Source organism: Macrotis lagotis, chromosome 3 (genome assembly GCF_037893015.1).
Source record: "Macrotis lagotis isolate mMagLag1 chromosome 3, bilby.v1.9.chrom.fasta, whole genome shotgun sequence".
NCBI classification, from domain to species: domain Eukaryota; kingdom Metazoa; phylum Chordata; class Mammalia; order Peramelemorphia; family Peramelidae; genus Macrotis; species Macrotis lagotis.
Window position 1 is genome coordinate 176,927,856 of NC_133660.1, and position 12,382 is coordinate 176,940,237.

At 34.8% G+C, this 12,382-nt stretch overlaps 1 protein-coding gene across 1 annotated transcript in view; it reads right to left on the reverse strand.

Moving 5' to 3' along the window:
* The window catches only part of FAM114A1 (family with sequence similarity 114 member A1), a 72,081-nt gene that overhangs the window by 37,480 nt on the left and 22,219 nt on the right, over nucleotides 1–12,382 (reverse strand). Inside the window, exon 4 of the mRNA XM_074229634.1 lies at nucleotides 563–673. Within this exon, the coding sequence (XP_074085735.1) occupies nucleotides 563–673 (111 nt within the window). The remainder of the gene's footprint in view (nucleotides 1–562; nucleotides 674–12,382) is intronic.

A 12,382-nucleotide genomic window follows, 5' to 3' on the forward strand; every position in this document is an offset into this window, starting at 1 on the left:
CTTCTCCTCTTTAAATAAGTCCCAGTGTTTGACTTTTTCTTGCAGTCTTTGGTTTTGTTACTGCTCTGTAGGCCCCTGCCATTAATTTCTGCCTGAAATTATGTTATCTATGCCCTAAATTCAATAAGATCTCTTCATCTTTACACAAGCTTTCCTAACATGCCTGGGAGGAAATCTTTTCTTATCTTTACCCTTTATCTTCTTTCACATCTCAGTCTTGGTCCCATCGAAGAATTTTTCACACTTTTTCCTTGTTCATCTATTTCTTCCATCCATTCAGACCTTCTGAATTTCCTTCCTCAAAAGAATTCTTTTTTTTTTTTAAGGTTTTCGCAAGTGGGGTTAAGTGGCTTGCCTAAGGCCACACAGCTAGGTAATTATTAAGTGCCTGAGGACGGATTTGAACTCAGGTCCTCCTGACTCCAGGGCCGGTGATCTATCCACTGTGTCACCTAAACGCCCTCCTCAAAAGAATTCTTAAGATTTCAGGTGCTTAATAGAAGATTCCTTGTACACAGTATGTGGTAGTAGCCCATAGTCCTTCCCCAAGAGGAGTACATACCTTGGGGGGTTTTATCTGTATCCATCTGTTCACTTTCAGATGACTTAGAATTTGCATTATGAATCCTGAGGGTGGCCCCAGCTTTTTCTTTAACTGCTGTTAATCCATGACCTGTCAGGTAGTAAAAATATGATAGAGGTAGGAATTTAGACATTTTTGGCTTTAATAGAATAGAATTATTAATTTTGCAGATTTCAGTACTATACTCAAAGCTCTTTAATTTGATCAGTATATTTACTCCAGTGATGACAACTGTGACCTCTATATGTCACAGTCGAAGGCTGCTGCAGCTGAAAAATTTATCACTCTATGTTGCTACAAAATGAAAATTCATGTAATTATAATAAAGAGAAGCAGCATGGTAGAGTGGGTAGCCAGTCAGCCTTGGAGTCAAGAAGTCAGGTTAAATATGGCTCCTGAAACATGTTAGCTGTATATTCATGGGTAAATCATTTTACCATTCAGTGCCCCAAGAAATCTTCCAAGACTCTATGGAACAAATCCGGATCTACAATTAAGGAAAGTTTCTACACTAGGAGCTCCCTACACTGGAGAAATAAGGAATATAGTTAAACTAACAAGAGCCCAACAAAGTAGTCTTTGATTACCAGAATTGTTTTTCTGCATTTTTTTGTAACAAGGAAATCATAAGAAAACAACTTAATATCAGAAATTAAAATGGAATATTCCATGGACTATGTTTTCATGATTTCACATTCAAATCACTGTCCTACACAGTGGGGAAGTGGTAGAAGGTAGTGTTTCTCTAAAATTAGCAATATTACATAACAGAATCCTTTTGACACCATCTCCAATTAATAGTTATTTGTTCAATCACCATTTAATTCACTTCTGTTCACAGGATTTTATTATGGAAAAATATATAAATATTATAGCAAAATACACAGGCCAAAATTAGTAAGAAAAGCAGTAAGCACCCCGAGGAGAGGAGAAATGAAATCTGAGAGTGAGAGCGAGAGGCCCACAGTACTCCAGATGGGTTAAGAAAGAGCATGAAAAAACCTCATTCTTCTGGATGGGAACCCGAAAGAAGCAAAAAGACCTTGAAGTGGGGCCGCTTCTTATTAAATACCATTCTGTGGTAGGTTGGATAGAGGGTGGTCCTTGAGGGGTGGTCTTACACCTTAGGCCAGATATCTTCCAATGCCAAGTTAGGTACTGGTCCTTCCTGTGCCAAGGTGCTCCATCTCCAAGTTCAACATGTCATTTCCTGTCATGCCAGTATCTAAGCCAAGGTTAAGTGAAGGGGAAAATGGGGGACAGGATACAAACAATAGCGTCAAGGGGAGGCAGGGGGTCAGTTCACATCTCAGGAGCAAAAGCCCTCTACAATCAACAAGACTTTAACAACATTATAGCTACATTCATAATTCTCTACATTATTTCCCTTCATCAATTCCATTCTAATCTTTAAGAAGTTCCTTCTTGAATTTAGCCCAAATTTGCCACCCATTCGACCTAATTCTCCCTTTTGAAGCTGTGCAGAAAAAGTCTCTTTGAATACTTTCAACCACTCCCCATATGACATATATTCTAGTGCCCCAAACATCTTGGGCACCAATGTCCTACTATGGATTATGGTTTTGGATCCAGTGACCTGTCTGAATAATAATTATGTCTTTTTTTCTACCTTCTCATGAATCACAGACCTGGATTCAGGAAAAATCAAAAAATTTAGAATCTTTTACTCTCCTCAGTCCAGAAGAATGCTTAGCACAATTGTACATTTTAGGTGCTTAATGTTTATAGAATTGGATTAGATCAAACCTCCTTATGGGCTAGGGGACAAATTTGCTAAGATGGTTCAATTATTGTAGACAAGCAAATTGATTCAGACTTTAACTTTGTCTAGAGATTATGAACTAATAATTTCTCTTTTCATTTTTCTCTCTGATTGTATAACTTCAGAAAAAGAACCTTAGCTCCTTGGCATCTCAGCTTTAAAAAAGAAACTTAGAAAGTGAAATAACTAAGTAGACAAGAAAAAGATAAGACTAAGAAATGATAAATTTTTTTCTATGACATGAAATTTTATTTATCTTTTTACATATACAATATGTATCTCTCTCTCTCTCTCTCTCTCTCTCTCTCTCTCTCTCTCTCTCTCTCTCTCTCCCTCCCTCTCCCCCATTTCTTTCCACTTCCTCTAACTGACACAAATGCCAGCAGCAAGACTCATAAAGAAGTGGTCACTGTTCCATTTAAGGCTGCCTGGGACTCCAGAGTTCTTTTTCCTCTACCTCCTCTTGCCTCAGTTATTTGTAGGATTCTGAAAGTCATATGAAGCACAAGCTTGAGGAATGAATGCTATTTGCTGGTATTTCTTGAACACTAAAGTGATAGCCAACACTTTGCATCCATATGCTCCTACCTGAACCTACTTTTTGAATTGAATCAGCAGAGTAGAGGAGATTATACAGAGTGGAAAGGAGAAAGAAGACATATCCAATATCTGTCAATGTTCCCACATTCCTTGTCATAAAATGATTGACTTATCAGTCATCATCAAATCATCCAGGGACAGTATAACAACCAATTAAAACCACAGCTAGCTATCCTAAGAATGATTAGCATTAGACTTGATTGATTGGTTCAGTCAGTCGATGACATTGTAAGAAACAGGGACAAAGTTTCTGGTTTTTACAAAGATATAGCATTTCAGATTGTTCTATAAAAATGTATGTAGCTATTTATAGGACCATATTAGTATAAAATTCCTGCATATAGGCCCATTTTATACATTAAAAATAATTTCTAGGTATCAAGGGCACACTAAACAAAGATTAGAAAAGTAGAAGTTGGGGTGGCTAGGTGGTGTAGTGGGTAAAGCACCGGTCCTGGAGTCAGGAGTACCTGGGTTCAAATCTGGTCTCAGACACTTAATGATTACCTAGCTGTGTGGCCTTGGGCAAGCCACTAACCCCGTTTGACTTGCAAAAACCTTAAAAAAAAGAAAAAAAGTAGAAGTAACAAAAACAACATTTTATGCTTTTATAGTACTTACATCAAAAAACATCTTCTCTTTTTTGGTCTTATTAGGTCGCAATTTGCTCCTTTTTAGATTTGAACAAAAATCAAAAGGCAAGTTGATAGTAAAGCTTATTTGTTTCAGTTTCCTCATTTGTAAAATGAGCTGAAGAAGGAAATGGCAAACCTCTTCAATATTTTTGCTAAGAAAATTCCCAAATGGGGTCATAAAGAATTGGATGCAACTGAAACAATTCAACAAGTATAACAAAACTAAGTCTTATTTGGTAACAGTTTACTTCCTTTTAGATTTAGACAAAAATCAAAGCACAGGATGATAGTAAAACCAGGAAGAAAATCTAACACATGATGCCATAGCTCTTATCCTTCACTTTTCCATATTCTCCTATAACCCCTCCATAGACCTAAGTCTAGGCTACTTGTGGAAGACTCAAGCTATCCATATGTTATCCTTTGTCCTTGACATATGACTTGTTCATATCCCTCTCTAATCATATATTTCCTTAATAATGTCACGTTTAATATTCTTGTAGATGCAATATTTCTACTACTATATATGTTGATGTAAATTTCTATGGACATAAACTCATAAGAGAAATTAAGGACTTTGAGGAAAGCTGTATAGGAGAGAAGAACATGCTCATCAATGTGGAGCCAACCAACTTATTGCTTTCATTTATTTAATTGGGTTAAGACTTTAATAGTCATACCATTACCTTTTGGACATAAATAAAATGTTTGCATGGAAGTAAATACAGTGAGATGAACAGAAAAGCAAATAGTTCAGAAACTAGCAAGTCTAGAGATGGTGAAATCCATAGCAGCTTTGACTCTGATCAGAAGCCATAATGATCAGAGTTTCCATGAAAAAGTTAAACAACTCAGATACTATGAAGATGTCATGTTTTCTATAGTGACAGGAAAAATGGATCTTCTAACATTCCAAATATACTTACTTAAATTCTCCTATCCTTGTTTAATGGACTTAGAGAATGAAGTAGTTTGTGTTGAGCCTGTGGTTATATGAATGAGTGAATAAGAATGAATGATAACCCTCCTTAATCTTGCTTTGTTACACTTTAATTGATCCAATTAAATATTTTATAGTTTTATATATATATGTATGTATATGTATATTTATATATTAATGCATTCATTATCACAGGTAGAACTAGATAAGATCTGAGAGGCCATTCAGTCCAGTGTCCTCTTTTACAAATGAGCATTTAGGCTTGAGTCATTGGGAATAACATTCTGGGAAGGAGATGAAGGGGAATGGTCAGTTAGTGAGGAGTAGGAATGAGGTATATCATTGATATACTTACATCTAAGAATCCAGGAGACAAAATAAAGGGGGACAAAACCAGTGAGTGATTGATAGCTAATATATTCCTGAATATTAATGGATTTATTGAATCAGGAAGTTGGTTGTATACTACTACAATGCCTCATAGAGTTTACATACTGGCAAAAATGCTACAGTTTATTGATATTCTCTATATATCTCTCTACATTGCCCTCTAAGTCATGGGCATAATTTTGATTCTTCAGAGATCATTGCATTCTATGATTTGTAGACATAAATCATCACTGAAATAATACTCAAGTGAAAAATATGAAATTTTTTTAGTCAGGGAGAAACTTGACATCATTGAAAGGGTGGTACTATTTCCCAAATTAAATTCAGCTTATTACTTTCCTTCTTTTCAATTTTGAAATTAGCTTATCATCCAGATAATGATAATAATAGTTTTAATAATGAAACATTTTCTTAGTGCCTACAGTGTTCTAGACAAAGTGCTAAGTGCTTCACAAAAATTATCAACTTGTTTGAGTCTCACAACAACTCTGGGAGGTAGATGTCATTATTATTATTATTATTATTATTATTATTATTATTATTATTATTATTATTTCCATTTTACAGAGGAGGAATCTGAGGCAAACATGGGTTATGTGATTTATCTAGGGTCACACAGCTAGTAAGTGACTGAGAATGAATCTGAACTTAAGTCCTCTTGACTCTGAGCTCAGAGTTCTATCCATTGAACCATCATGCTGCCCCGGATGCAATGCCTTTTCAAAATATATGTGCTGACAGGGGTAACAAACAAGAGGAGTGAATTGGGAGTAAGGAATAGTGGGAACAGGCCAACTTTAAAAAGCCTTAAGTGGGGGCAGCTAAGTAGCCCAGTGGATAGAGCACTGGCCCTGGAGTCAGGAGGACTAAATAGGGCCTCAGACATTTAATAATTACTTAGCTATGTGACCTTGGTCAAGTCACTTAATCCCATTGCCTTGCAAAAAACAAACAAAAAAGCCTAAAGTGTAATAACTTGAAGGAGTAGAAAATACTGTGCTTACAAAAAAAAAAAAAACCCCAGAGATGGATGAAGAAAAATATAAACTTACTCTTATAACTTTAAATATGACTGGATGAAACAATTCAAGAAAACAAAAAAGACTGACAAATTGGATTTAAAAAGCTTTATAAACTGTTGCTTACAAAATATATATGTATTGATGCAGTAACTAAAAAGATGCTTATTTAAATGGATAATATGCATTTTTTCATCCACTTTGTCTTGAGTAAGTTAGTAGACTTACCATTACAATTATGTGGCCATGAACTTACTGAGAACACCCTCAAATAACTTACAGTTTTAAGGAATTAGTACAATGTTAATCACTATCAGGAATATCAGAAACCCTTTAGAATCCATAAAGTCAATTTGATTTCTGCAAGATAACTTCCAAAGTAATGGAGCATACCAATGGAAACATTTGAGTCCCTAGTCTATGCCTTAACATAAAAAAAGAGGATTACTGAATAGTTTTCATCTATCAAGAAACATTTTTTTAAAACATTCATGGGAGACACCTTATGGGAAACAGTATTTCTGACTCACATGCATTTTTAATCAATAAACAATAAACAATCGATAAACAAATAATCAATAAACAAATAATAAAAGATATTTTGAATACCTTTTTATAAACTATATAAGGATGTGGTCTGGTAAAGGAATATGTCTGTCTAATATATAAATATTTACCAGACTAAATGTAAATATTTACCTCCATGAGTTGGGGGAGGGAAGGGAGGGTTTTAGCAAATGGATGAATGTTGAAAACTACTATTGCATGTAATTGGAAAAATTAAATTAAATTAAAAAAATATGTAAAAGACTACTTATTCTCATTTCATATTATCATTAAGGATAAACTTAATATGTTCATGAATAATTTTAAAAGTTTTATGTGATTGAAAAACACAAACAAGAGATGTACATAAATAGTTTTTGATGTCTTCTTTACTTCCTAATTTTGGTAATACTACAATCCATGATTTATTGCTATTCTTTTGTTATAATCAAGATAGATATTTTGAAAATCATTCCACCAATGCCTTCAAAAATATATTAACCCAGGATAGATTTCTTTTTTATATACTTGATCTGGTGCAGTCATTCTTGTCAATTTTAGCTTTTTAAATGCTACTTCTGTCAGCCTCAGTTTTACTCAATTATAAAAATGCAAATAATAATAATAAAGCATAAAGGGGGCAGATAAATAGCACATAGTGTACCTGGCATGGAGTCAGAAAGATACATCATCCTGAGTTCAAATCAGACACTTACTAGCTGTGTGACCCTGCAAGTCACTTAACTCTGCCTCAGTTTCCTCATCTGACAAATGAGCTAGAGAAGGATATGGCAAACCACTCCAGTATCTTGGCTAAGAAAAAATCCAAATGAGCAGTCTGGAACTACACCCAAAGGGCAACAAAAATGTGCATACCCTTTGATCCAGCAATACCACTACTGGGTCTATACCCTGAAGAGATGATGAAAAAGGGTAAAAACATCACTTGTACAAAAATATTCATAGCAGCCCTGTTTGTGGTGGCAAAGAATTGGAAATCAGGTGAATGTCCTTCAACTGTGGAATGGCTTAACAAACCTGTGGTATATGTATGTCATGGAACACTATTGTTCTATTAGAAACCAGGAGGGATGGGACTTCAGGGAAACCTGGAGGGATTTACATGAACTGATGCTGAGTGAGATGAGCAGAACCAGAAAAACACTGTACACCCTAACAACACCATGGGGGTGATGATCAATCTTGATGGACTTGCTCATTCCATCAGTGCAACAATCAGGGACAATTTGGGGCTGTCTGGGATGGAGAATACCATCTGTATCCACAGAAAGAAATGTGGATTTTGAACAAAGACCAACGACTATTTTAATTTAGAAAAAAACCTGATATCTTATTGTCTTATCTTGCTATCTCTTATACTTTATGTTTCTTCCTTAAGGATATGATTTTTTCTCTTTCATCACATTCAATTTGGATCAATATATACCATGGAAACAATGTAAAGACTAGCAAATTGCCTTCTGTAGGGGGGGGAAGTAAGGGGGGGAATTGTAAAACTCAAAATAAAAAAATTTTTAAATGAAAAAAACAAACAAAAAAGAAAAACTCCAAATGGAGTCAAAAGAGTCAACACAACTGAAAACCACTGAACCTAACTTCCAGGACTGTTGTCAAGATCAAATAAAATATTTCAAGTGTATTGTAAACCTCAAAAGACTAACAATAATACCACTGACCTTCTATGGTTGCCATAAGGATCAAGTGGAATGATATGGTATGTAGCATTTAGCAGAGAGCATGACTCATAACAGGTGCCTAATAAACTCTTGTTTCCTTCCTTCCAGGTATAAATTAACAGTGCTATAAGCCTTATTATGTAGTCTAATTGAAATGTAGAGTAATTCCTTGCATTTCATTTTCCCTTGCTTCATGTGAATTTTAATGGCATTCAATGGACACAGAATTGCCTTCTTATCAGTATGCCAGAAATTCATTCACACAATGCAGGGGCATAATTATCATTTTCTTGTTTAGTTTACCTATTTATATACTAAATCTTTATTCCAAATCATCTCTTATATTTTCCAAAAGGAAATTATCAGAATGGTTAATGAAAGATTTTTAGCTAGCTTACTGAGATGTAGAAGAACAGAATCATCTAATTTGAACAACACTAGAAAGATCACAGTTTACCTTCTTCTTACTTTTATGAAGTCTTATACAAGTATGCCATTATAGAAAGGTGACATTGTCAGCTCATTAAAAAAGGTTATTCTGTTCTCACTGTTGAGTAAGGGTTTAATTTCCTTGACTGTCTTTATTTTCAGTCCTCAATCTTTCAAACTATGAGTGTTTAAAGATCATATAATAATTAAAGCTGGAAGAAACTTGAAAGTTGACCTAGCTCAACTCCTTTCTTTTCTTAGGAAAGAATAACTTTTTTACATTTCATTAAAAAGTTGCTCCAAATTACCATGACTCCACTAAATCCCAAAGGTGAGTACCTACATCAATACCATTCCATAGGTAGTGAGTGACAAGAGAGGATAACTAGAACCCTATCCTGGTGGGTCCCCCGGATATCAAATAATTCAAAATCTTCCAGCAGATATGACTATATCTGTGGAAACGATAGATGGATTATAATTAGCTTTGTAATAGCACCCTGGAGGAGACCCTGGAGGAGACCCTGGAGGAGACCCTGGAGGAGTCTTTCCATCTGATGTGCAACTTAAACTTGCAATACTTCCCCCCATTTGAATGAGAGCTCCATGAGACTTTCTCTACTTTCCTAGGTTTTTTGGTATAAACTCTTAATACTAATATCACCAGTGCTTAACACAATGTAAGTATTCAATGAATCTTTTTTCACTCATTAAGAGATAATAACTTCTTGGATTTCAGAAAATGAGTGACAGTTTATACAAACATGGATAAACTGCTATCTTAAAAATCCTTTTGTTTCCAGAAGCAAATCCCATGTATGAATAAGAATGTCAGTACTTAAGTATGCGACTATCAATAATTAAAAAGACTGAAGATTATTCACAGTCAACTATTATCCTGCCATCATCATTTTTAAATGATTAATAAAATATTTTTTCTGAGAAAAGTCACATGAGATTTATTTTTATTTAGTAGACTATTTTAAATACTTTATTAAGAATTTTTCTCCATAGGTAGGTTATAGATGTTAAAACTTTACTTAGAGTGACATCTAGTGTTTTTAAAATTAAATGACTAATTAATGCATCAAAGGAAGATAGTCTGGTTTTTATTAAATGCAAAATATAACACAATTAGAAAATATAAATGGTTAAAATCTGAAAAAATTAAAAAAATAAAATTAAGCAACTAAGCCTAAGGCCCAATAAGCAATCTTAGATTTCTACTACTATTATTACTAAAGAATTGGACATGACTGAAATAAATGAAGAACAAAAAAAATATTGCTACATATAGCATATAGAGTAATCATTGAAGCACCTAATCAATTGTAAAGATTTTTTTTTAAAAAAGGACCTCATTCAAAGGCTATGTAATCCAAATCTTTGCCTATGCAGAAATCTCATCTGTTAAATGCTCATCTAGTTTCAATCTGAAAAAACATCAATAAGGAACCCATCCTCCAAATGAGGCAACCAAAATTTTGTTCTGTGTTACTAGTACTAGTATCTCAGTTTCCTCATCTGTAAAATGAAAATAAAATTACTTATAGTAGTTCTTTTACAGGATTTTTAGGGATCTCAAAAATGATTACATGTATTAAGCACTTTCAAGTTAATCTTGCTACAACAAAGTTTATGATGAGAAAAAAAGGCAAAGTTTATGATGAGAAAAAGTGGTCTGAGGCCACATTTGAACTCAATACAGATGAGTCTTCCTGATTCCAAGTCCAGTGTTCTATTTATTGTACTACCTAGTTGCTTCCCAGGCTATTATTATATTAGTCTCCTAATCAATTCTTCTCTAGCCTCTACCCTTACTGCCCAACACACCTATATACCTTTGCACACACACACACACACACACACACACACACACACAAATTCATTACTAACACACACATTACACACACACATTTACATGGGTGTTAATAGTTGTTGATGTCTTTTGATCATTTATCAATTCAGGAATGATTCTTCATCTTACATAGTATGTACAAAAAATGTTAGTGCAGTTTTATGCTATTAAAGCTTTTCTTCAGGTAATTATCACTCATAGATGAATGTATTGTTTCCTTCTATATGCTCTATTGGTCCTAGCTAAATTCACTGTCTGTTATTGGTCCTATATCTCTGATGAAGGAAAATGACCAAAAAACCTTTTCTCACTTCTAGGAATAATTCTCCTTGACTCTGACTCTCAAACTGGAATCTTCTAAACTGGAATTCTATCACCATTGGACTGGCCCACTATTTGATTATCTCACCAGGGAAATTTCTCCAGCTATTTAAAGTCCCAAGATAGTTGGTTTGTTTTAACCAATGAGTTGTCCCCTCCTCAACTGAATCAAAGAGGTTCAAAAGTGACCATTAATATTTTTTAAAAAAGCAAACTGGGTGTTAGGTCAGAAAACTAATCTCTTATTACAATATTGTTACTATTGAAACAATTAGATTTGACTTACAGCTTTTAATCCCTTTTTAAGTAACACATTCCACTATACATGTAAAGACTCCTAGACTATTCTTTGATATTTCAGCCTGGCTCTGTATGATTGGTGAGCAGTGTGAGACACAGTAGAAAAAAACAATGGATTTGGAGTCAGAGGATGTGAATTTTAATTTGGGCTCCATTTAAAGTCCATTTAGAGTTACTTCTCCTTGCTAGAGTTCAGTTCTGTAAAATATAGTTGAACTAGAAGACCTTTGTGCTCCTTCCGAGTCCTAAACCTATAAATAAACTTTTTACCTAAAACAATAACTACTTCACCCCCCCCTTCCCCCAAAGAGGAAAAAATATCTAATTTAGATGGGAGAAGGTAGCAGTGTTAAACTATTGGCTCTCTAAGAGACAAACTTATGGGCTAGAACCATTCCATTTCTTGGACACAAATGTTATCAGTGCAGGTTTATGCAGCTATTGGAACTGGAATTCCTAGTAAACATTCAAGTCAATATACAGCGTGTGTGTGTGTGTGTGTGTGTGTGTGTGTGTGTGTGTGTGTGTGTGTTCTGTCTTGCTAAGTTTCACTTTGATTGCTAGACTATTGTTCTTAAAAAGTAGTTGTATCAAAGAGGTGGTCATCCACAGACATGACCACAGAAAAGGGCTGAATGAGGAAGTGGTCTGAGTCTTCTGCCACAAAAGGAACCAGAACACTGAGAATAAAGTTCTAAAAGTTCACTCAGTTGATAATTTTCACCACTTTGCCAAGCGTGCCAAACCCTTCTGTAAAATAAAAAGTCAAGAACCCATGTTTTATTATGTTAATTGGGTTTGTGACAACTACACACCAATAAGGCGTTTCATGTTTTGTAGCTACTTGTTTTTCTTTGAGGTTTTTCACTGAAGTTAGTTATTCATTTGGCATTTGCAGGGAAAGAATCTTACAGAGGAAGCAGCAACATTTCAGTGACCTTACTATAAGGGAGAGAAAGAGAAAGAGAGGAAGAGGACAAGGAAGGAGAAGGCAGAGGAGGGGGAATGTGAAAAGAAAAAAGGCATTGAGAGAAGGGGGGAAGGAAGAGAAGAAAGAAAGGAGGGATCAAAGAAGAAGAAAGGGAGAAAAGAATGAAGGAAAGGAGGAAGGGAAGGAAAAGAAGAAGGGAAGAAGAAAAGAAGAAAAGGAAGAAGGCAAAAAAAGAGAAAGGAAGAAGTAAAAGAAAGAATGAAGGAAGAGAGGAAGGAAGGAAAGGATAAAAAGTGAAAGAAAGGGAGGAAGGAAGGGAGAAGTAAGTGAGGAGGGAAGGAAATAAAGAA